Source organism: Lissotriton vulgaris, chromosome 9, assembly GCF_964263255.1.
Source record: "Lissotriton vulgaris chromosome 9, aLisVul1.2, whole genome shotgun sequence".
Taxonomy (NCBI): domain Eukaryota; kingdom Metazoa; phylum Chordata; class Amphibia; order Caudata; family Salamandridae; genus Lissotriton; species Lissotriton vulgaris.
In genome coordinates, this window is record NC_141697.1 from 500,918,555 (window position 1) to 500,945,485 (window position 26,931).

General features: G+C 46.1%; 1 protein-coding gene across 1 annotated transcript in view; it reads right to left on the bottom strand.

The window, feature by feature from the left end:
• LOC147690325 (phospholipid-transporting ATPase IK-like) overlaps positions 1–26,931 on the bottom strand; it is a 1,699,388-nt gene that overhangs the window by 11,638 nt on the left and 1,660,819 nt on the right. Inside the window, exons 25-26 of the mRNA XM_086937963.1 lie at positions 22,999–23,128; positions 22,567–22,694 (exon numbers count right to left, since the gene is read on the bottom strand). Coding sequence (XP_086794089.1) covers positions 22,567–22,694; positions 22,999–23,128 — 258 coding nt within the window. The remainder of the gene's footprint in view (positions 1–22,566; positions 22,695–22,998; positions 23,129–26,931) is intronic.

Sequence of the window (26,931 nt, forward strand, 5' to 3'; positions counted from 1 at the left end):
TACTAAAAGCGCACCAATCATCAAGTATTTGACAACTGCTGTGGGGCTACTCAATAGTGAGATTGTACACGTTTAGGAACAACTTGCAGCAACCAAAGCCGCATTAGATGCTGCACTGAAAGAATCTGCATCAGAGAGTGTGAGCTATCCCACTTTATCTATGAGTGATGGGAAACGCAAGAACACAGAGGCACAGCTGATCATGGTAGCAGACAAGGATAGTACTGTGAATGTATCCAATCCATGCATCTTAACAACGCCACTGGAGATTTCAAACCTGTTCAACAGTACTCATCCGCCCTCCCCACCAGCTAAAAAATGCAAATCATCGCCTCAACAGAAAAACGGTCCCAGGGGGTACACAACAGTAAAGGCTAAATTAAAATCAAAGGCTAAAAATAATGTTGGATTATTTAAGGGGGACAACAACTCAACAAGCAAAGTACTAGGGCAACAAAACGTTGAAACTCTTTTCAAATTGCTACATGGTAAATTGGACAATATAGAGTGACGATTGATGACTGAAATAAAGCTAGTCCAAAAAATGTGACTTTTTTGACAGACTTGGTATCTGAATTTATTCCCAAAAAACAGGTAAGAGTAAGCCTAGGACCAACATTAACTCAGTTACTAGGCCAAAAGAAGATTTAGGTATTACCATCTCTGCCGGAGAATCCAAACAAAGAATGACTCCCGCTATACAATCTTCAAAGGTCAGAAAAAAGCCACAATCTATTGAAACGCCAACGCATATTAAGGACGATAACATGATTTCTTTAAGACTGGTAAAATCTAATCAGGAGGTTACATCTACCAGGGTTGTGCAATTTGGTAACAATGAAGAGTCATTGCATCTCCCCCTCAGGCAACCCCATACATTATCGTATTGAAAAATGTTTCTAGGCTAGATGATATAAACCGTGAAACATATGATTCATTGAAAAATCAAGTGGTACCCTGGTTTTCTTTAAAAACAAATTTTGACGTTAATGTATTGCAGCAAAATATTATCAAGCTTAGGAGAATAAACTGGGTAGGTAGCCATAGGAAAACGAGTCAGGGGGATTGTGGTGAATTTCCGTAGCAGGCATCTGGTAGGGAATCAGTTAGAAAGACTCCTGAGTAATGCTACATTACTTAGCCTTAGCCCAAATGATCATATAACTGCCGTACCACTAGGTTTCTTTTATAGGCCTGAATATAGCAAAACAATTACACCCCATATCTTTAACTTAAATCAACCTGTTCCCACTAACAACTAGTATGAACCACTGAGAGGGTGTAGTGATATTGATTGACAGAGGGAGGTAACGGGTATTATTTCAGAAAGCGGGCTAGAATGCCCTGTAACTGGGAATAAGTCAGCTGGCGGTCACCATGTTTCAGTTTATAGGGAGGTTTTGCCTGAGGTATCTACTAATAATCAGGGCAATATCCCTAATCATAACCCGCCAGAAGTGGAAACATTGACACGAACAAAAGAATCATTACTTATTATGTCATGGAACGTGGCTGGAATTAAACATAAGCTAACAATAAAACATGGTTAAAAGCTATCGAGGGGTGCGCACTAATTTTGCTGCAGGAAACATGGCATATAGAGCCCTTTTTTATTAATGGCTTTCAAGTAATCTGTACTAACGCTAGCCTCTCTAGAAGGGGGAGAGCAAAAGGAGGTCTAGCGGTCTTAATATCGGTAACCTCACCTTTTAAGGAAATCAAATGTTAAGTCAAAGTACTATCAGTTTTTGTATCTTTATTTGGAGGGGAAACAACCTATTGTTATAAAAAACTATTATAACAATATATTTGGTGATACAAGATCCGTGGTGATAAATTCACTAGAAGCAGATCTTGAACATTTTTTAAAGGCCATGGGAAGAGAGTACATGCTCATCTGGGCGGGTAACTTCAACTGTGAGACATGGCAACAAATTCCGCACTTTTCACATGATCATTATGGGGAGGTAATTAATAACACTATTCACAAATATAATTTAGCAGTTATGGAACCAGATAACTGTGATGGTGAGATAGCTATGTCCACTTATGTAGGTGCCAGATCAGTCTCTAATATTGATCATTTCACACTGGAGTCAAGCTATCCTGGCTGAAGACGGCTGATAGCCAGAAACCGGTTCCAATGATGCTTGATTCCGGTCCAGGAAAGACATGGCCTGGCAGTTCGGGCTGGACTGTTCCCATGAGGCACAGGGTCAAGGCTGATTTGCATATGGCCATGTCTGAACTGGGGTGGTGTGGAGTGCAAAAAAACGATGGATTTAGGCCCAGATCTCTGTACTGGGGTGAATGTATGACATTATTCTGCATTCTGTCCTTCAACTGTTGTTTTTGCATTTGTCACCTGAGTGGGATGGGTATGCTCAGACGTGAGTCCCATGCTCTCCACACCACTGGAGTCAAGCTATCCTGGCTGAAGACGGCTGATAGCCAGAAACCGGTCCTAGGATGCTTGATTCCGGTCCAGGAAAGACATGGCTTGGCAGTTCGGATTTCATCGTGTCAGCTAGCTGTAAGGGACTGGTAGAAAAATTGTCATTCAATGCAAACCTGCTAAGTGACCATTCCATGTTAACTCTGTCCCTGAAGCTTTGCTCGACACGTCAAGTTAGGGGAAAGGCAGGAGATATAAATATAGAATTGCAGGGCAATAATGGAGTTTCAATTAAATGAACAGGCGTGAACCCTACGATATTTATGGATAACCTCAAAAAGAAAAAACTCACTAAAGTAAATATTTGTTTGGATAGTTCTTCCATAGATGAAGATGTAATAAATGCCTTCTGCAAAATTACCAGCGAAAACGCAGGCGATCTCTCAACCCAAACCAGGAAAAAGCCCTTAACACTAATCCCAGATGGTTTAACCAAGACTGCTCTAGGTTAAACAGGGAATTAAAATGTGCATTGAAACATATACTCAGGGATAGCACTAGAATAAGCACCCTGAGGAAAGACTATAACTTTATTTTAAAGCAAAGAAAAATAGAAATTCGAGAGGAGGCATTGGAAAAATTAGCTCAGGCTGCTGAGACACGAGACGCAGCCTTATATTGAAAATAATCGATCATCCCTTTTCTAGAGAGAACACTGCGGTGATAACTGATGTTGTTGTTCCTCCAGAAGACTGGACAACACATTTTGAATGTATTTTTAACCCCAATGCTATTAAAGCCCCCATTTATAATAATGGCAATATCATCTTGGTCGAGCCAGTAAACCCATCCCCAATAACGCTAGAAGAAATGGAAACAGCCTTGAAAAAAAGCACCAATGGGAAGGCCGCTGGACAGGATGGGGTACCCATCGATGTTTTTAAACATGACACCGATTTTTGGACACCAATTTTCTTAAAGGTTTTCAATGCCACCTTAGGAGGGGTAATGCCTGCATCCTGGGTACAAAGTACTATCGTACCCATTTTAAAAAAAAAAGAGTACAGAAGTAAGGCTAATTGCTACCGCCCAATGTCCCTTCTTGATTCAACCTCCAAAGTGATGGGAAGAATTATTATGGGAAGGCTGGAAACCTGGGCTGACGCTAATAACATCTTGATGGAGGCTCAGTATGGCTTCAGAAGGGGTATTGGGACAGTGGAGCCAAATTATGGCAAACAATGAAAGAGCTAGGTGCCCCAGTAGACATTATAACATACTTATCCCAGATCTACATTTACCTTACTTCAAGAGTACATTATGGCACCATAGGTGAATGTACCCCGGACTTTAGGCTCATGCGGAGTATTTGCCAAGGATGTGTTCTAGCACCCCTCCTTTTTTTTATATATTAATAATGTAGATATTTTTTACAAAAGCAAAAGATTGATGTTCCAAAAATCGGAGTGCGCCCCGCTCCAGTACTCTTATACGCGGACGAGGCTGTCCTTTTATCAAGGACAGCGTATGGCCTTCAATGCCTAATAGAAAAATTCACACTATTCATGTCAGAAAAAGACCTCCAGCTTAACCTTAACAAAACTTTTGTCATGCCATGTGGAGCAATAGGCAAAAAAACTAGACAAGATCATGTGGGAGGAGTAATGATAAACAGAGTTCCATCTTTTTCGTACTTGGGACTACTTTTCAATAGAAGTGGCAGTTGGAACACCCAAATAGAATGATGTAATCTGAAATTTTTAAGAACAACGAAGGGCATTTTCGGATTCTGAGCCAAAATAGGAAATAGACCAATTCGGGAAATTCTTGCCCTGTATAGAAGCAAATGTATGGCAGGTGTCTGCTACCGGGCAGCTATATGAGGAAGAGCTAACATTGATTTGCTGCAAATACAAGAAAATACATTTAAAAAATGATTATTGGCAGTTTCAAGTTCTACAGCTAACTACATAGTGCATAAAGAATTGTCTGTACCAAATCTAAGAGATTCTATCTACATAGCGGGACTTACTCTCTGGCGAGGGAAATGGGCAAAAGATGAAACTAAATTCACCAAAGATTTAATTATGGATTGCTTGTCCCTTGATCAAAGTAAGAGAGTACCATGGTTAGAACACATACGCAACTTGCTAATAAACTGCAAGATAGATCTTGATAGGAAGAACCCAGCACACATTCTGGAGCATAGTAAAAGTGATCTGAAGCTTAAATATATTACTGCTAGGGAATGTGTAAGAATGGATGTTGCTGGTAGTAAGCGAAGTGTTGTTGCCTACTGTGAACGCACTCTTGAGTAGAGAATACAAACACACCTAATTTTGGTAAGAAATATGCAACACAGATTTTATTTAACCAGATTAAGGTTTGGCACTCTACACTATTTAATAGCATTCCCTAGAACTGAAAAGTGGTCCAACACTCTACCCCGATGTCCATGTGATGGAAAATCCCTCCAGTCCACGATGCACTTTATGATCTTTTGCAGTTTTTGTAAGGACATTCGGAAGTCAGTTTTAAAACCACTTTTTTTTATTGAACTTGGTCTTCCATTATAAATATGCTTTTCACTTTATATGTAGTTTGGATAACTAAAAAATCATGAACTCAGTTATCGTTTTTATACAAAGGGCTATTAGGAGAAGAAGAGATCTTTCACATTTGGACGCATTAATATTTGAAAATTTGGAGGAATGAATTTGGAGTTACCACTTAACCTGCTAGATATTATTTTTTTTTCGCGACAAAGGCTATAATTGATAAATGTTATCATGCTCTCTGAATTAGGCCATTTTGCACGTTTTTTTGTCTAGGCGAACCATAATGTGCAGTATTTAGCCCAAATACATACCAACAGCTTATTTCTTATGCAAATAGAAAGACAACGGTATGGGTGGAAAAACAAGCACAGAGAATGAACTCCAATTTTTTTTTTTATATTAGTCCACGAATTCCACGGAGTCCTTGCGCTCAACCACCAGGTATCTACCGTTAAGACCCCAACCCCTGCAAACAGTCAATATGTAAACAGCGGGAGCGTTGTATTATTCACTGCGTATTTACATATTTAGAGATTGCACAGGAGTTAAATTAAGAACGATTGTGGAAGTTAGAACATTTGGAGCCCTGATGATGTCCGTTTCCGGACGAAACGCGTTGGCTGTTTGACTGTACTTGCTCTGTGTATACTGATGGATGTAATTTGGAGAATTGGAATTTGATGAAAAGGTGTCGCAATCACTTCATGATCGTAACTTCAATAAAAGAAGCTTTGGAATCAACGTTTTTTAACCAGTGATACATTCTTGAATAATACGATGCGCTCGCTGTTTACATATTGACAGCTTATTTCTGCTATTTACCCACAGAAATGTTTACGCTAGTATGAAATGCGATTTATCCACACAAGTTTTTTTGCCATTGTGCACATTATGTATCGTAGTGATATAGGCTTTCTCTTTTGCACTTTATGATGTAGGCTGCTTTGCACACTGCACTTTATGTGATGTCTATTAGTTAACCTAATCTTGCCCATAGTTTGTGCTTTATTATGACGCATAGACTGACTATGGAACATCGTTGTCTTTGTTTTATCCTTTTTTCTTCTGTGTACGTCTTTTAAAATGTTTTATAAAATCAATGTAACAATGTACAATTTTGAGACAGAAAATACTATTAGTAGGCTTTTATAGTTGTTTCCTCATACCGAATAAAGATGTTTTGATTTGATTTGACTGAAGAGACTTACTGATTTTTGTACAATGCTGCTGGGGGGCTACTTAACTTTCTGCAGCCCATTATCAACATTAAAGCTTAAAAAATGGCTAAACGCAAAAAGCCATAAAAGGGCATTATGGGGTGCTCCATGCTTGAGCAGTAAATAATAAATGAGCAGCATCTGCCACTCACTTATTATTCACTTCTGTATATAGCACTTCCCAATCCCCTTTACATTCTCTACGGCCCCAGGGGATGGGGTCCCGAGGGCCTTTTAAGGCTTGTGGAGGGCCACTGCAATTCCCTCTTGTGGGATGGAGTTCCCAAGGCTTCCATGATGCTCGGGGGGGCATGTGCCCCCTTCCCTAAATATGTTAACTGTCACACCCCTCAGCTTTAAAAAACAAAACAATTGTCACATGTTTGCAGATCCTATACAAATTCAAAGCAAAAAACATGTTTGGCTCTGCACTGGTTCCTCTGGGACCCCATCACCAAGCCTAGGGGATCAGGGCGTCCTTACCCTGTTCCCTTATGTTTTTTAACCTTTTTCTTAGGATTCAGGATTGAGCTCCAAGTCTTAAGATCATTGCTGACACATCTGTGTGATGTGGTGGCAGCCAAGCTGATCTCACCATGAGATCCGTGGGCCCTCGGATCCTCTGTGAAGTAATATATGCAACACTTTTAGCCTTAATGAGTCACAAACTATCCAACAGATTCACACCACATCACAAAAAAACAGGCGTTCTGGAACAAGATCTAGCCTTCTGCCAAATTTGGTGTAAATCCATTCAACCGTTTGAGTTGGAGCTGAGTCTAAAGTTCCTATGGAAACATGGATGGGGAATACTGGTTTTAGGACCCCCCCTTTTTTATCAGCCCCCACTTCATGGATCACTCCGATACTTTCAATGCACAAACTAGACAAAAAGTAGCACTTTTTGGGAAAGTTTTGTGAAGATTCATTAAATGACAACACAAAAAGGCATTTACTATGTAAACACGAGCCTAACTATAACTACCCAGTGGCGACCACCACTGGGTTATATCTATATCTATATTCACTGAAAAAAAAACAACCTTAATGTAACCTTATAGGTAGGTGAATATGTCAGTTACAACATCAACGTTTTGAATAAAAAAAACACTGACCTTTACCTGTTATAGTTAGCAAAGCTAACTAAAACCTACACCTGCCATGTACTGCTTATGACCTCAACATATTACATAACTAATGATATGATTTATGACATTATTTATGACATCACTAATGACACCTCAAATGACACCATTGATGACACCACTGATGACATCACTGATGGCATCATCCAATGGGTGTGTTAATTTTTCTTATAGTTTACATAGTGTCAGGTAACTACCATATTATTTTTCAACCTGATTGTGCACAGCCTGTGCCCAGAAAATGGTTATAGGTTTTTACAGAATGCATCACACTATCCAATACATTCACACTATGGGCACAGGGAGGTATCCAATCAAATAGTTTGCTGATTCTTTGCGCATGCATGCAGCATACAGACCGATTTCACTTAAGGACCGCTGGGATACCCACCTGCACCACCCTAGCACTGACAAAGACTGGGAAGGCATTTTTATGGGGCCTGTATTTATGCCCAGAAACACCAGATCCTGCCTCATACAGCTCTACATAACACATAGGGCATACCTTACACCGGAGAAAATAAACAGATATTTTCAACTTAATGATGTGCAGTGCTCTCTCTGACAGTTGGTGAATGCAGATCTTATCCACATGCTACGGGGCTGCACTGCCCTAACCGACTACTGGCTGGTGAACATCACTCACCTCTCAGACTGCACAGAGCGCACAGTGGGAAACACATGGGAAATATGCATCCTGGGTCTATTTCGCAGATCCAAAAAAAACATAAGGCGTCATCAAGGTTCATATAATTAGGCCTGATTACTGCTAAGCATCTGATTACCAAACGATGGAAAAGTCCTGAGCCCCCATCATGGGAAGCATGTCGTTGCTCCTTCGCAAACTGGGCACAGACAGAGAGTGTGGCGCTGAGGTGAGAGGATGCCCTGGAGTTACGTAAAACTCCTCTGGCATCTGCATGGGATGTCATGCATCTAGATCTTCAGAAATCCTGACAAGGGCCCCTATTATCTTGCTTGGAGGCTAGCAGGACACCGGAGACAGGCGGGGACGGAACTCCATAGATGTAACAACCAGTTGCCACACCCAACATGCACACTTGTGCCCTCAACACTCAGTTCCCCCTTGCTTAGCACCCCATGTACCTCCCCACACAGGTAAGACGCCTGCCGGCAGTATTGTGGTAGTGGGAAGAAACCAGAGATTGAATCACCAGTGTATATAGCTGGGCAAGGTCACACAGTTTACCCCCCATTAGTCTCCCCCCCCCCCCCCTCCCCCCCATAGGCACAGTAGCTCTGTACCGAGACCACCATTGGATCCAATCTCACTTGGTCACCGCACCACACACACCGCCCCTAAGCATTTGCTGTGACATCACCATCTCACCAAATTGAGACATGTTGCAATTATGGATGCACGCTACTCACAATCTGACCTACTATTGATACAGTAATATAATTAAGATTGCGTAAGACAACTGTACTTGCATGTGAAATGTTCTTTGTTAAAAAAAATGTGAATAAGGGAATTTAAACCCCCCCAAAATGCGTTTATAAAATGCATGTTCTGCTAATGCATCTTAGGATTGTTGAGGTTTTGAAGTTATAAATCTTTGTTTTCAAGGCTAAAAAGATTCCATGAAGGCAAAGACTGCACATAAAATATATTAAGTACTTTAAGCAGCATTGAGTTATTAGACAGATACGTCTTAGCATGACAGTGACATAGAGGACTGTGTGCAGCAGGTACTAACCTATGTACATGTGCTTGTTTTGCTTCAGAAAATGGGCTATCTGTTCAGTTTTCACCACAGGTAGTTGCAGGTGGTTGGTTTTTAGCACCTTCAGACCTTGGTTATTTTAAGTGAATAGTCATGGTTTGGATAAGTTCTGCATTGAGTGTACACTGTTATTAGTGAATATTTTTTAATACTCCGATGTATTGCTTATAAGAGTTTTACTGTCTCCAAACAGTGTTGTTACAGATTAAACTCACTCCATAGAGTAAACAGTGTTAACAGTACCCACTTTTCTACTCATAAATACACTATATTTCTCAATATAGGTTCATTGACTGTCGTGGGTTTGATACAGGTAAAGACTGTCTGTAGCAGGGCATTTGTTATGTAACAGGGTTTGAGTATCTGAAGTAACTTGGTTGTCCCTTAATAGTTGTATACAGATTGAAAACCGTGTGCACAATAGGTTACCCTTTCATCTGGGTTTTATAATCGACATGAACTTGGTTACCCATGAAGGGTAGGGTATAGGGGACCCTGCCAAATCGGATTTGCTGTTGTGTAGCAGTTTGGGAGAAGTATTTGCTGCCACTGATCTTCTGTTTGTCCGGGACACTTAGCACCTCGCCGGACCCGCTTCGCGGGTCCCGCAGCATGCCATCGCCATCTGGAGCTGCTGATATAGAGGGGCTGCCCTCGGGAAGGACTAGGGGGCGTGTAGAATTGCCGGCAGGGCTGCGAGCTTTGAGGCAGGGACTCCAGCAACCAGGAGTCCCTGCGAGCCCCATTGACCACACCTGGGCTGCTCTCCCTGCTGGCCCCGCCCCCCCGCTCACGGAGTGAAAAGCGGGCTTCGTGTTGTTTCCTGCGGGACCCTGCCAAATCGGATTTGCTGTTGTTTAGCAGTTTGGGAGAAGTATTTGCTGCCACTGACCTTCTGTTTGTCCGGGACACTTAGCACCTCGCCGGACCCGCTTCGCGCGGTCCCGCAGCGTGCCATCGCCATCTGGAGCAGCTGATAGAGAGGGGCTGCCCTCGGGAAGGACTAGGGGGCGTGTAGAATCGCCGGCAGGGCTGTGAGCTTTGAGGCAGGGACTCCAGCAACCAAGAGTCCCTGCGAGCCCCATTGACCACACCTGGGCTGCTCTCCCTGCAGGCCCCGTCCCCCCGCCCACGGAGTGAAAAGCGGGCTTCGTGTTGTTTCCTGCGGGACCCTGCCAAATCGGATTTGCTGTTGTGTAGCAGTTTGGGAGAAGTATTTGCTGCCACTGACCTTCTGTTTGTCCGGGACACTTAGCACCTCGCCGGACCCGCTTCGCGGGTCCCGCAGCGTGCCATCGCCATCTGGAGCAGCTGATAGAGAGGGGCTGCCCTCGGGAAGGACTAGGGGGCGTGTAGAATCACCGGCAGGGCTGCGAGCTTTGAGGCAGGGGCTCCAGCAACCAGGAGTCCCAGCGAGCCCCATTGACCACACCTGGGCTGCTATCCCTGCTGGCCCCGCCCCCCCGCCCACGGAGTGAAAAGTGGGCTTCGTGTTGTTTCCTGCGGGACCCTGCCAAATCGGATTTGCTGTTGTGTAGCAGTTTGGGAGAAGTATTTGCTGCCACTGACCTTCTGTTTGTCCGGGACACTTAGCACCTCGCCGGACCCGCTTCGCGGGTCCCGCAGCGTGCCATCGCCATCTGGAGCAACTGATAGAGAGGGGCTGCCCTTGGGAAGGACTAGGGGGCGTGTAGAATCGCCGGCAGGGCTGCGAGCTTTGAGGCAGGGACTCCAGCAACCAGGAGTCCCTGCGAGCCCCATTGACCACACCTGGGCTGCTCTCCCTGCTGGCCCCGCCCCCCGCCCACGGAGTGAAAAGCGGGCTTCGTGTTGTTTTCTGCGGGACCCTGCCAAATCGGATTTGCTGTTGTTTAGCAGTTTGGGAGAAGTATTTGCTGCCACTGACCTTCTGTTTGTCCGGGACACTTAGCACCTCACCGGACCCGCTTCACGGGTCCCCCAGCCTGCCATCGCCATCTGGAGCAGCTGATAGAGAGGGGCTGCCCTCGCGAAGGACTAGGGGGCGTGTAGAATCGCCGGCAGGGATGCGAGCTTTGAGGCATGGACTCCAGCAACCAGGAGTCCCTGCGAGCCCCATTGACCACACCTGGGCTGCTCTCCCTGCTGGCCCCGTCCCCCCGCCCACAGAGTGAAAAGCGGGCTTCGTGTTTGGGACCCTGCCATATCGGATTTGCTGTTGTGTAGCAGTTTGGGAGAAGTATTTGCTGCCACTGACCTTCTGTTTGTCCGGGACACTTAGCACCTCGCCGGACCCGCTTAACGCGGTCCCGCAGCGTGCCATCGCCATCTGGAGCAGCTGATAGAGAGGGGCTGCCCTCAGGAAGGACTAGGGGGCGTGTAGAATCGCCGGCAGGGCTGCGAGCTTTGAGGCAGGGACTCCAGCAACCAGGAGTCCCTGCGAGCCCCATTGACCACACCTGGGCTGCTCTCCCTGCTGGCCCCGTCCCCCCGCCCACGGAGTGAAAAGCGGGCTTCGTGTTGTTTCCTGCGGGACCCTGTCAAATCGGATTTGCTGTTGTGTAGCAGTTTGGGAGAAGTATTTGCTGCCACTGACCTTCTGTTTGTCCGGGACACTTAGCACCTCGCCGGACCCGCTTCGCGGGTCCCGCAGCGTGCCATCGCCATCTGGAGCAGCTGATAGAGAGGGGCTGCCCTTGGGAAGGACTAGGGGGCGTGTAGAATCACCGGCAGGGCTGCGAGCTTTGAGGCAGGGACTCCAGCAACCAGGAGTCCCTGCGAGCCCCATTGACCACACCTGGGCTGCTATCCCTGCTGGCCCCACCCCCCCGCCCACGGAGTGAAAAGTGGGCTTCGTGTTGTTTCCTGCGGGACCCTGCCAAATCGGATTTGCTATAGTGTAGCAGTTTGGGAGAAGTATTTGCTGCCACTGACCTTCTGTTTGTCCGGGACACTTAGCACCTCGCCGGACCCGCTTCGCGGGTCCCGCAGCGTACCATCGCCATCTGGAGCAGCTGATAGAGAGGGGCTGCCCTTTGGAAGGACTAGGGGGCGTGTAGAATCGCCGGCAGGGCTGCGAGCTTTGAGGCAGGGACTCCAGCAACCAGGAGTCCCTGCGAGCCCCATTGACCACACCTGGGCTGCTCTCCCTGCTGGCCCCGTCCCCCCGCCCACAGAGTGAAAAGCGGGCTTCGTGTTGTTTCCTGTGGGACCCTGCCATATCGGATTTGCTGTTGTGTAGCAGTTTGGGAGAAGTATTTGCTGCCACTGACCTTCTGTTTGTCCGGGACACTTAGCACCTCGCCGGACCCGCTTAACGCGGTCCCGCAGCGTGCCATCGCCATCTGGAGCAGCTGATAGAGAGGGGCTGCCCTCAGGAAGGACTAGGGGGCGTGTAGAATCGCCGGCAGGGCTGCGAGCTTTGAGGCAGGGACTCCAGCAACCAGGAGTCCCTGCGAGCCCCATTGACCACACCTGGGCTGCTCTCCCTGCTGGCCCCGTCCCCCCACCCACGGAGTGAAAAGCGGGCTTCGTGTTGTTTCCTGCGGGACCCTGTCAAATCGGATTTGCTGTTGTGTAGCAGTTTGGGAGAAGTATTTGCTGCCACTGACCTTCTGTTTGTCCGGGACACTTAGCACCTCGCCGGACCCGCTTCGCGGGTCCCGCAGCGTGCCATCGCCATCTGGAGCAGCTGATAGAGAGGGGCTGCCCTTGGGAAGGACTAGGGGGCGTGTAGAATCACCGGCAGGGCTGCGAGCTTTGAGGCAGGGACTCCAGCAACCAGGAGTCCCTGCGAGCCCCATTGACCACACCTGGGCTGCTATCCCTGCTGGCCCCACCCCCCCGCCCACGGAGTGAAAAGTGGGCTTCGTGTTGTTTCCTGCGGGACCCTGCCAAATCGGATTTGCTATAGTGTAGCAGTTTGGGAGAAGTATTTGCTGCCACTGACCTTCTGTTTGTCCGGGACACTTAGCACCTCGCCGGACCCGCTTCGCGGGTCCCGCAGCGTACCATCGCCATCTGGAGCAGCTGATAGAGAGAGGCTGCCCTTTGGAAGGACTAGGGGGCGTGTAGAATCGCCGGCAGGGCTGCGAGCTTTGAGGCAGGGACTCCAGCAACCAGGAGTCCCTGCGAGCCCCATTGACCACACCTGGGCTGCTCTCCCTGCTGGCCCCGCCCCCCCGCCCACGGAGTGAAAAGCGGGCTTCGTGTTGTTTTCTGCGGGACCCTGCCAAATCGGATTTGCTCTTGTGTAGCAGTTTGGGAGAAGTATTTGCTGCCACTGACCTTCTGTTTGTCCGGGACACTTAGCACCTCACCGGACCCGCTTCACGGGTCCCGCAGCCTGCCATCGCCATCTGGAGCAGCTGATAGAGAGGGGCTGCCCTCGGGAAGGACTAGGGGGCATGTAGAATCGCCGGCAGGGATGCGAGCTTTGAGGCATGGACTCCAGCAACCAGGAGTCCCTGCGAGCCCCATTGACCACACCTGGGCTGCTCTCCCTGCTGGCCCCGTCCCCCCGCCCACAGAGTGAAAAGCGGGCTTTGTGTTGTTTCCTGTGGGACCCTGCCATATCGGATTTGCTGTTGTGTAGCAGTTTGGGAGAAGTATTTGCTGCCACTGACCTTCTGTTTGTCCGGGACACTTAGCACCTCGCCTGAGACCCGCTTCGCGGGTCCCGCAGCGTGCCATCGCCATCTGGAGCAGCTGATAGCGAGGGGCTGCCCTCGGGAAGGACCAGGGGGCGTGTAGAATCGCTGGCAGGGCTGCGAGCTTTGAGGCAGGGACTCCAGCAACCAGGAGTCCCTGCGAGCCCCATTGACCACACCTGGGCTGCTCTCCCTGCTGGCCCCGCCCCCCCGCCCACGGAGTGAAAAGCGGGCTTCGTGTTGTTTCCTGCGGGACCCTGCCAAATCGGATTTGCTGTTGTGTAGCAGTTTGGGAGAAGTATTTGCTGCCACTGACCTTCTGTTTGTCCGGGACACTTAGCACCTCTCCGGTCCCGCTTTGCGGGTCCCGCAGCGTGCCATCGCCATCTGGAGCAGCTGATAGAGAGGGGCTGCCCTCGGGAAGGACTAGGGGGCGTGTTGAATGGCCGGCAGGGCTGCGAGCTTTGAGGCAGGGACTCCAGCAACCAGGAGTCCCTGCGAGCCCCATTGACCACACCTAGGCTGCTCTCCCTGCTGGCCCCGCCCACGGAGTGAAAAGCGGGCTTCGTGTTGTTTCCTGCGGGACCCTGCCAAATCGGAGTTGCTGTTGTGTAGCAGTTTGGGAGAAGTATTTGCTGCCACTGACCTTCTGTTTGTCCGGGACACTTAGCACCTCGCCGGACCCGCTTCGTGGGTCCCGCAGCGTGCCATCGCCATCTGGAGCAGCTGATAGAGAGGGGCTGCTCTCGGGAAGGACTAGGGGGCATGTAGAATCGCCGGCAGGGCTGAGAGCTTTGAGGCAGGGACTCCAGCAACCAGGAGTCTTTGCGAGCCCCATTGACCACACCTGGGCTGCTCTCCCTGCTGGCCCCGCCCCCCCGCCCACGGAGTGAAAAGCGGGCTTCGTGTTGTTTCCTGCGGGACCCTGCCAAATCGGATTTGCTGTTGTGTAGCAGTTTGGGAGAAGTATTTGCTGCCACTGACCTTCTGTTTGTCCGGGACACTTAGCACCTCGCCGGACCCGCTTCGCGGGTCCCGCAGCGTGCCATCGCCATCTGGAGCAGCTGATAGAGAGAGCCTGCCCTCGGGAAGGACTAGGGGGCGTGTAGAATCGCCGGCAGGGCTGAGAGCTTTGAGGCAGGGACTCCAGCAACCAGGAGTCCCTGCGAGCCCCATTGACCACACCTGGGCTGCTCTCCCTGCTGGCCCCGCCCACCCGCCCATCATCTTTCCACACCGCATCAAAAGGAGGTTCCTTGGCCGCAGTGCGGGAGCGCGCGGGAGCGCACCCGGGAGAAGCCCGGGACAAGGGCGGGACCGTCTGTGGCCGTCCGTGGTCGGGCGAGGTTGGGTTGGGCCATACCCTTTGGCTTTCTTTTTTCTGGTCTACATTTTGTTATTGACATTGTACTGTCCCTGGGGTTACTATTAAGCCCACTGTCTTAACTCACTGTTTGTTGTTGTGGGGCTTTTCCCGTTCTTATTTTCTACTGTACCTTGATAGTATTTCCTGAGCATTTTCCCAGTATGCCGTTACGCTCTGGTAAGGATCGCTCAGTGGTGCTACAGACCCCAAAGGGAGTGGTCTCAGGCCCACTGGACGCTTTCATAATTAAAGCAATGGGAATACTAGAGAAGGAGATAGCCTTTGCTGAGAAAATGCTATCCTTAGATTTAATTAGCGGGAAATGATCCTCTTTGGGGCATATAGCTTCTGTGACAAATCCCTTACCCACTTTAACCCCCCAACCAATAATAGAAGTATAGTCCTTGTCTCAGCGGATATACACAGTGACTTAGCTGGCCCTTCCTCCCTTCTAAATGCCACTACTGATTTCAAGGATGCTGGTATATCAGAAGGAGAGGGGGAAATAGTGCGCTATCAGCTAGTCCGTCTCTAGTAATCTCTTCATCTGAAGAAGAGGCTACAGAGACAAGTCTTACTGGAAAAAGGAAGCGCAACAAGGGACGTCAGAAAGGGGGACCGTCTAAGGTTCAAAAAACATCCTGCCCATCACTACCTGCAAGTAATACTTGTCTACTAACTGGAGACCTGTTACTACCCCAATCACTTAGTAGTCTAGAAACCACCCCTCTTGGGGCTCCAGGTATGGGCACAGTTAATATGAGTAATTGAGACATCGACCTACTGACACGTATGGAGGTTGTATTTAAGACACTCCTGTTGCCAGTACTCGAGAGAACAAGACTCATGAGCCTCTAAATTGACAATTTAGAGTCCCTTATAAAAGCTAACTCAATCCTTCTTAAAAAACTGGTACAGGATCAGGCTGTTTAGTTGGCCTCTACGTCCTCTAAAAGCAACCCAAAGCCCCAGGGGAATGATCTCCCAGCATCCAAGGTTCATGCAGCTGGTGGACCATCTAATTTTAGCTCCAATCGACCGGTTCCAAAGGCTAGGAATCTTAAATCGTCTGGTACTTCCAACCAACCTTCGACCCCGGCTGTCCAACCTTCCATTCCCAAAAAGGCTAGAAGCAAATCTAATGGTGCGCCACAGCCTGGCACCTCCAAGCCTATGTTTCATGCTCAGGCCCAGACTGCGGTGGCAGCTAAATCTAATGCCCCCACCCACCATGCAGCTAGTTCTAGCTCTGGTTCCAGCTCTACTGCTGGGCGGGCTCACCCCCCTAGGAATGTTTCTAGAAGGAGACCTCCTCCAGCGGACTTGCCAATTGAAGCCACGCCATATACCATAGTTTTGACAGGCGTTGCACCTCTCAGGGATTGGCAATCTGAGTCACATGGCGACCTACTAAATAAGGTAGCTTTTTGGCTAAATTAAAATCGTCCCCTCCCACCCAACTCCTTCACTAAGATTTTGACCATCCGGAGAGTTGATTGGGGGGGTTATTGCACCAAGGACCTGGATGGTGATTGCATTTTAATTAATTTTTGTGATCCTTGGGTGGTTGAGTATATATGTAGGGAGGCTAGGTTTGGAAGGCTGGGGGATGTTCAATCTTTAAGCTTGAACTATTTCTACCCCGAAAGGAATGGCGTCCCCCCCCTAACACCCTACTGTTATTTAGACCAGTGGGGAGGAACCAGGCAGTGAGTTTTCCCACCCTCCCCTATTATCCCTATCTATCGAATAGGTTTGAACCCTTGTCTGGGTTAGCTTGAACAAGGAAAACAAGCCTAATGGTATTAGTAGGGATTATACAGGCATTAGCAATTTGACATCTATCTTAGAACTGAGCACTGTGGAGGAGGATTTATGTAATGAAGACAGTGTTCTTATGCCTGAAGGCCCCAGCCTAAGTTTGAGTCCTGTACATAGGATTATTGAGACTAGGGTGGAGGATGTTAGCTCACCAGAGGCTAATGCAACCTGTAGCCAAGTGGGGTTGCTCAAAGTAGTCTCCTGGAACATAGCAGGGTTAAGGGGTCGCATGGACAATGAAGATTGGGCAGAATTCATCAACACCTTTGACATTGTTATGCTTCAAGAGAGCTGGGCAACAGCCCCGTTATATAGAGCAGGGTACCTAAACTATTACAAGCCTGCTATCCAGGGCCCAAAGGGAAGAGCCTCTGGAGGACTGGTGGTGTGGATTAAACACTCATTGGGGTACCGACCTTCTGAAATTTTGGTAGGCAACCCAGACCTCTTAGGTATTAGGCTCAGTAGGGGTAATGATCAGAGCATTGTGTTAATAAATATTTATGCCCGAGGCTGCCAAGGAGGTCGTAAGCAACCAGTCTTGAATGACCTTGATCTGCTTCTTCATCCTAGTGGCAGGGGATTTAAATTGTTCATTTGAACCTATTCTTAGTTTAGGTGAGGATTTGGGAGCTGACGTGGATACTGTTTGGAACATCCCGCCACTGTCTATAAGCAAGGGTGTTAAGGGAACTGAGTCGGCACTGCTTTGGTTGGGACTTTGTTTGGAGTGGGGGTTGCGGGCAGTGAATGGGCGTACACCTTCTGATAAGTCTGGCCATCCGACCTTTAATAATGGGATCAGTATGAGTCGGATTGATTATGTACTAGTTAAAGTAGAATTCTGGTCTTTTGTGATTGACATGGAGGTTGTGGTATGGCCAGAGAGTGATCATAATCCTCTCTCATTAGGCCTTAGGGTACCCGGTGTGGGGCATGGACCTTCTGTAACAGTATGCCTAACGTCTGATGTCATTCTGTGTAATGACAGAAGACGGGTAAAATGGCCTAAGGTCATTGCAGACCCCTCGCTTATCAAAGACATAGAGGAGGTAGTAATGAAAACAATGGGTGTTATGGCGGATTTTCCATCTTCCCCTGGGGTTAATCCTCAAATAATCGATTTACACGAGCAATGCTTCATGGAATTAAAATTTTTGCTTACAAAGCCACTGAGGTCAAATAAAGATAATGCTCATAAAAGGTGGTATAATAAGAGTTGTAGGGCAGCACACAGTAAATTAATCTCAGCAGTCAAATCTAGGGACATTGATGACATCAAAATTGCCTGGATATCATACAAACAAGTATTGTGGGCAGCAAAGAGGGAGTGGGATGACCTACATTGGTCAGAACTCCTCTTGGCGTGTCAATCATCAAACCAAACGAAGTTTTGGGAGACCGTCAAGTGGGGCAGGAATTTGGATTCTCAAACGCCTGTGAACCATGTTTCCGCAGTGGACTTGGTGGTCTTCTACTCCGCTCAATTTAAAGATATGAGCGCAGCACATGATATTCAGCAGGAGCCTGCAGTGGTCTTGCCTTTTATCGATGGGGCCGAGCTTACTTTCTCATCTACTGATACAGAGCATGCCCTTGGTGCTGTACAGTCAGGGAAAGCACCTGGATTGGATGCAATCCCTGCAGATCTTTTTAAATCGAATCTTGATGTTTGGGTTCCGTACATAACCATGCTGGCCAACGCCATTGTAGCAGGGGCCAGGATCCCTGACTCTTGGAAAGGGGCAGAGATTTTACCTGTTTTTAAAAAATGGGGACCGCTCACTTCCGGGAAATTACCGCCCTATAAGTCTGATAGATTCACTTCAAAAAATAGTTGCTAGGATGGTACTTGCAAGAATACAGGGGTGGATGGAGCAGGAAAACATACAGTCCCCCATGCAAGCTGGGTTCAGACTGGGCACTAGCACTATAGATCAGGTCTTCAGACTTACTATGCTATATTGGAAGGTGGTACTATTGGGTGGAGGTGTTATTTATGCCGCTTTTGTGGACCTCCAGTCGGATTTCGACTTGGTTCCAAGAGTAAAACTGTGGGACTCATTGAGACTTATGGGCCTGCCCATAGAACTTCTGGACATAGTTATGAGATTACATGAGGATAACTTTGCGAGAGTGAGGTGGGGCAAACAAGGTCAGGTGACAGACAGCTTCCCAGTAACACGTGGGGTGCGCCAGGGATGTGTGTTGGCCCCACTCTTTTCCTCCTGTTCATCAACCAGGTAGTTAATTTTTTTTTCCGAATCTCAGACAAATGCACCATCCTTGGGCGGGTCTAAGTACCCGATGCTAATTTTTGCTGACGATACCCTGCTTCTTTCTAAAACTCGTAGTGGGTTGCAAACAGCTCTGAATAGGTTTGCAGAGTTTTGCAGGGTAAATGACCTACAGATTAATGTAGACAAAACCAAATTTATGGTTTTCAGGAATAAAAACCCAATTACAAGTTCTGTCAGCTTGAATGGTGTACTGATTGAACAGGTGAAGGTAATGACTTATCTGGGTGTGACTCTGGATTACCATCTAAATTGGAAACCCCCAGATTGAGGCATTATATCTCAAATTTGTACGCCTCACGGGTTGTTTGCTTCTGGAACAAAAGAAATCCCTGACTAAACGAATTGCCCCCGTACTAAAAATCTACGAAGCCTAGATAAATGCAGCCACTTTGTAGGGTGCGGATATTTGGGGTTTTAAGGACTTGTCTCCCCTGGTCAAAGCACAGAATACGTTTCTGCGTAATCTGGTAGGCCTTCCCCAGTCTACGCCTACCAAACCATTGTTGCTAGACCTGGGTTGTAAACCCCTAAATGAGATGGCCCTGTTTCGTTTGGTGGCATTATGGCGACGGATCTGGACGACTCCGTAGCTTAGCCTCTTTGCCAAAGAACTAGATGAGGTTAAATCACTGTGGGGTGCCTCTAGAATCCCATGGCTAGGGAAGTAAAACAGGTATTGTTAGAGATGGGTCTACACCAGCTCTGGACCAATCCGGGGGGTTCCATCTTCCCCTCTAAACAAGATTTTAAAGACCTGTTCTGGGCTTCTGTTAAGCTAACTGCAGTTACCCAATCGGAAGATACTAATTTAACAGGTCTTTTTCTGACTCACAAACTGATACCTTCCCTTGAGCCATATTGGGATGTGATTTGTAAGACCCTTGACCGGAAATGATATCATCAATTCCGTGTCGGGACGCTCCCTGTTAATTCCTTTACTGTTAAGTGGGCTGCGAACTCAAATAATAGCTGTCCTTGGTGTCTGGATCATTTAGAGAGCATTGGTCACTTTTTCTTTGCCTGCCCAGCCTATCGAGCCCCATGCCTAAAATGGCTCAAACCCTTATGTTGTAGACTGGATAGTAAGGGGTACCTTGAAGCCTTGAGGATTTTTCGTCTGAGTTTGTTGTGGTTGGTGTGGCTAAGTTCTTAGGTTGGGCATGGATTATCCGTACTAGGAATCCCAACATTTTATAATGGTTTTAAATATTGATGATGTTTTATAATTGATAATGTCTGATGGCATTTTTATTGTAAAGTCTTTATCAACTGTTTAATAACTTTTTTAATGTTCTTCTGATATGATGGTTTTATTAATATTCCATGTATTGTATACTTGTCTTTTATGAATTCTATTTTGAAATAAAGACCTATTGAACTGTATGGTATAGGGCCAATGTGGCACATAACACAAGTTTGCAGGTTGTATGTATGATAGCAGTAATGATGCTTCATAATATTCAAAGCCATTTTGTGCTTACTTTCATAGCTCTTGTGCGTAACCATATAGAGCAATGTGAACAAAAGAAGCTTGGATGTTGTCATCAGTGATGTCATTTCGTTTCAAAGCTCCCGCCCATTCGGAGCAGACTTTGTGTTTGCTCCCATCTGGCAGGAGATTCAAAAATGCTCCCGCACAGCAGGAGCAAACACAGGTTTCCCAGCCCAAACAGGTGCAGGCAGGGAAATCCCTGTGTCTCTAGGGTGGGCTTCCAAGGCACAGCATGTGGAGCCATGGAAGGCTCAGGAATGGGGGCCATTATGACCCCTCCTTTATTAGAGAAATCAGACCCAGGGGTGGGTTCCCTGGGGCCTTTGAAGACTCAGAGATGGAGGCTGTGAGGACCCCCGTCCCTTCTCTATACATTTCAAACCCAGGGATGGGCTACCTGGGGCCTTAATGGCTCAGGGAGGGGGGCCTCACCACCCTGCCTCTTTATTCATTAACTCGTCCCAGGGATGGTGTTTCTGGGGCCTCTGAAAACTCGAGGAGTAGTCTCCGAGTACATTTTTCTCATGTTGCTGTCAGCCACTCAGAACTCTTGTTGATGACCAAAGGGAGGTACAGTTCCCTTGGACAGTCAGAACACTCTGTTTTTAAATTGGCACTCTTGTGAGAGCCTTTAAATACTCTCGCGGACCCAACCGTCCAGATATCTATATTTTTTTACACTTAATTTCTCAAAAACTACTGAACGGATTTATACCAAATCACAATAAGCACAATCTGTATACAAAGGTCTAGCTTCCTGCCAAATTTTGTGTAATATTGTTCAGCAGTTTTTGCTGTAGAAGTCTATTGAAAATACATGTGGATTATGGGTTTTGGGGTCTCCCATTTTCTTCTCGGGCCCCCCCTTGACAGATCACGCAGGAAACTTTTCATGCACAAACTAGCCAAAAAGTAACACCTAATTGGAAAATTTTATGGCGATACATCAAACAGGGCCAAAGTTATTAGCAACACAAAAAACAATTTTCCTATGGAACAGCTGACCAAACTATAACTACCCAGTTGCGACCGCCACTGGGTAATACATATCTAGCATTGTTTGTATTTTTTTTCATACAATAGAAGGATGGTAGAGCAACAGGCACTGTGGAATGCAGGAAGCAATTTAGACGGACAGTTGAGACAGAAAATATGTTTCTCATGAAGATGGTATCTGATAGGTTTTCAGGGTTTTTGAGGAACATGATGATAAGCTTGTCAGGGATAGTGGTGGTAGAGGTGGGTGGATAAACACAGGTGGTTAGCCTTTATATTCATTGATGGACAATGCTATTGCTGTTATGATAGATGTGCACGTCTCCCACCGTTTTCTCTGTATTTTCTAATCTGATATGTAATGGTATAAATAGACATCTTATGTCCAGGGGAGTAGCTTCAATGGGTGCAGCAGGTGCAGTGTCACCAGGGTTGAGAAGCCTGGGGGGCCCACTGAAACCAGATTATTGCAGTATTTTATCATTAATTAAAACATCAGTTATGTGGCACCCTGACATTTCCTTCCTTGCACTAGTGATCATGACACAGTGGCAAAAAGAAACCAAAAACTGTCATTACTGATCAACACTACATTCTAAGGTCTGCTCCTAATGGACCTCTTTAAGGTGCTGGCAGTATCCTAGCAAAGATGCAGTGGGTCATGGTGCAAGCAAGGAACATGGCCCCTTTAATTGTTATTAGGGTAGTAAACTACAGTAATTAACAGGGGTAAATGGGCATCCTCAATCTCCAGTGCACTGCACCTTCTGTACCAATGAGAGCTATGCCCCTGGATGGTGCGTGCACAGGCGTCTGTTCTGTTATTAATTTGCATTAAAAGAAGTAGTTTTAGAGTTAGGCTTTACTAAACTATGAAAAACCATGACCTTTGGAAAAACTTACCTTTCGGCGGGTGACGATTGTCGATACAGAACGTGCAAAAAGTGATGGAAGTACGCAAATAACGGTGGCCAGTAAAATGACCAGCCAGATGTATGGCTTTGCGAAGGCATTGATGTTGATGTTAAGACCTAGGGATAAATCACACAGCAGAACATCAGGGACACAGTGGCCAAGGGATGATGCCAAAGTCTACTTGGAATGATGACAAAGTGCACTTAGATTGACCCAAACATGTACTGTTCATGTCACCCAGCCCATAATTTCCCTTCTCCACCCAAACTGAGGCTGGGCTGTACAAAAATGAGGTATATGTTAAGTATGTGTAAGATAGTGTCAGGCATAGCGCTTACTCTGCGACTGACCCTACACCAACCCCTTTTACCTTTTAACTGTGCCAATTATTTGGTTCGATTGAATTTATGTAGTTCTTACCTTCAAATGTGAGCTTATTTAGACTCGATGTAGGAAGTTGAAGCAGATATGATAACAGAAAATAGAACACAAGAGAGGCGATGACAGCCACAGCCGAAAAGACATTCCAGTAGGAGATGTTCATGGAGATCTGGGGAGCAAAAAGTGATTAGTACTATTTAAATATAGTGAATGCCTACACATATTTTACTGTTCTTTCTACCATTTAACAGTAAAGGCTGGGTTGATGCTCTTTTCTCCGAACAACAGAGAATGGTCTTAACTGAAAAAGTGGTTGGCAGGCATGGTTAGGTAGAGTTAAATACCGGACTCAATGCAAAATCAAACGAGGAACATGAAAGCCAGTAGTGAGGCAGTGCTTAATTTGTGCCGGTGTTTGCTGGTGCTTGGCACCAGCATTTAATTCATAACACTGTTTTTTTATATTACAGTCCACCACATTGTGGCCAGCCTTCCCTTTTTCCAGCAGAACACATCAATTTAGCATCTTAATATACACTAAAAAATAATAGTAGCACATCCAGGCCATTGGTACTAGCATTTTTCACCACTGGCAGAGGCAGTAGGCTGTACAAGCTGCAGTACATTCCTAAGCGATGGATTGGGCCCTGGCACTTATAGTTTTACAAATTAAGCGAAGTAGAGAAGTGCAGTTGCACAGCTGTTTGCAGGTTAAAGATGGGTTTCACTGGCAGAGGAACAAATGGGTCCGAATAATTGAACAACAAAGAGTAGGGTAGAGCTGGCGATCTACGCTAAGTTGCACAGCTACATCTCCATTTGGATTACAGTACTGGAACAGGTGACAAAGCTCCGGGGCTCTGGACATGTATATTTCAGAATAAAGAATTCAGAGGAAGCAGCACGTCACATCAGAGTGCTACATGTATGCCCCACTGTTAAATGAGCAGAGAAGATGCAGGTCACCGATGGATTACATTTGTGGCGTAGTCTTTGAGGCTCAATTTTCAAATGCAGGGGCACCTGTAGATTCCCTAAGCTGGACTGGCACTGTGGCACATATGCTCCTGTGTTAGAAAAGCAGAGGGTCACTTGCCATGCACAGATAGTGTGGAATGGATGTATGTCCCAGTATTCAATTCAATTCAAACAAGCTTTATTCGGTTAAATGAAATACAACCATAAAAGCAACCTAAAAGTGTTTACATATCTTCATATTGTCCCAGTATTCATAAAGCAGAGAGAGCTGCAAGTCACTACTGAAGTGCACTAACAGAACTGTATATATGTGACAGTATTAGAAAAGCAGAGATTTCTGCAAATCCTGCTGAGTTGTTTTGGCAGTGTGCCACTGGATTCAAGCTAGCCTGGCTGATGAGGGGGGTGATACCCAGAAACCAGTCTCAGGGTGCTTGTTTCGGGCCCAGGAGGGAGGACCTGGCCTGACAGTTCAGGCTGGACAGTTCTTTTGGGGAGCAGAGTCAAGACTGATGTGCATATGGCAGGGTCTGAACTGGAATGGCATGGCAAGCACAAAAGCAATGGATCTGTTCAGTATTCCGTTCATCAAGTGTTTTTTTACTTTTTTAAAGTGGCAATTTCAGAATTGGGACTTAGAGTCTGACTTTACCATTAAAAGAGAGACATTAACTTACAATTTATTTGAGTGTAAACACCATATCTCTATTTGCTCCCAGTCAAGTGTTATCACTTAATAAAATCAATAAGGTAACTCAGTGTTAGTCAATGGGAAGGATAGGCCTTACAGCAGTGAAAAACAACTTTGGGAGTTTTCCACTATCAGGACATGTAATACTATTTAAATTCAGGCTTATTTTGGGAAGGACGTTTTAAGCCTGGAAAAAGATCCACTAGTAGCATTACATTTACAAACCCTGGATACATGTAGTATCTTTTACTAGTGACTGTTGCAATTAGGTGTATAGCAATTTTGCAATGTTTTAGAGAGAGAGAGAGAGAGACAGCACAAGCACTTCAGCACTTGTTAGCAGTGGTAATGTAACAGTCCCAAAGCCAACAAAAATGAATTCAGCATCCCAGGAGGAGTGAAGGCAAACAGTTTGGGGATAAGACAACGTCAACAATGTCAGGTCAACACAGTAGGAGCCATTGCAGAGGTACATGCAAGTGTTAAACAAGAAGAGGTAACTGCAGGTCACTGTAGAGTTACATTGGCAGCATAAGACGCAGAATTAGAAATGCAGAGGAAGCTGCAGGTCACCACTCATTTACATTGGCATAGTCTCATGTACATCTTAGTATAAAAAAAGGTAAAGAAACTGAAGGTCACCACTGAGTTGCAGAAGCATTGTGTCATGTATGTCCCTGTACCATAAATGGAGAGTGAGCTGCATGCCACAGTAGAGTTACATTGTCAGTGCTACAAGTCTGTTCAAGTATTAAATAAGCAGTGTAAGAGGCAGTAAAACCTAACAATTTAAATACATCTCCCTAAAAGCAAGCCAAAAGATTTGGGGGAGCGTAAACATAGAGTGTCTGGTAAAAAAAGATTGTATTACTGGTTAGACAGGCCCCCAAATTAACGCCTCCCCTAAGAAATGTTTTCAAGATTGCTCGTGTCACACTATTGTTAAAACCAGTGGCCGAGACACAGGACCTTATACTTGACTCGAGTGAGTCCCTGAACAGCATCCCAACATCTAACAGGTTTCACCCACTTATGGAGAACGGATAGTTGCAAGAGGAAGTAGAAAATATCCTACAGGCTCCAGAAATGACAGACAGAGTAGAAAGGACATTTATGGACTTGGCACAGGGGGACCAGGGTTGTCTCAGAGAGGTAATTACACCACCACAGACATCACTAATCAATAATCAAGCTATGATTATCGAAGAAGAGGATGATGTAGGGCAAGCTGACGATACTGCCTATATCCCTCAATCGTACTCACATTCAATGTGCAGTTTATTACAAGCACTACCTGAGGAGATGAGAGGAAGATTCCTAGGATCTGAGAGAAATCAAGTGGATATTAAAACCTCATGTGAGAAACTTGAAGTCAAAATGGACTCACTTGCTGCTTGGACCACTGCACTCAAATTGACTGTAGCTGAATTAGTATCCCAGACGGATGATAATGCAAAGCTCAGAAAGAAGAAGAAATAACATCGGCTTGCTTAAGATCCCTGAAGGGTTGAAGGGAAGTAACCTGATAGAATTTGTAGTGAAGTTAATAAAACAGGCCACTCGCATTGATTGTTCAGAGGAGGCACTTATGACTGACATACAAAGAGTACATAGAGACTCTTTCAGACTCAACCCCAATCAAACGAGACCTAGAAAATTCTTAGTACATTTCTTAACATATAGCTTAAAAGAGGAAATTCTTAATAAAGCTCTCAAATTAAATTCCTTATGTGCAGAAGATGTAGGGTTTCAAATACAGTCAGATATTTTCACGATCACAGCTTCTGAACAATGGGAGTTGGGGAAATTACTTGAACCTTTTGAAAAAAATGGGAGCTACAGCACAATTCAAATTTCCGGCATCATTGAAGGTAATGCATAACAACAAAATGCAGATATTCAGACGGGTGGAAGAGGCTGAGAACCTTTTACAGTCAATATTGGGAGATCATGAGAGAACAGGAATAAGAAAATAATTGCTTAAAAAAACAAAAAAAGATATATATAAATATATAAATATATATATATATAGAATTAAAAAAAATATTTATAAAAGAAAATTCTGATCACCCTATAAGTCATATTGAGGTCCTGACCTGAGGGGGGGGGTCCCTTTGGCCTAGGTAGAGGCCATGGTAGGAGAAAGTGGGGTTTTCTAGGGGAGGGATCACAACGGGGTGTAAGGGAGGAGAGCACAGGGTGGGGAGCATAGAGAAATAACAAAAAAAATGTAAAAATCGCCAGAATAGTATGAATAGCACAGTGATGATAACCAAGAGATGACTTGTCCATTAGGGAGTCAG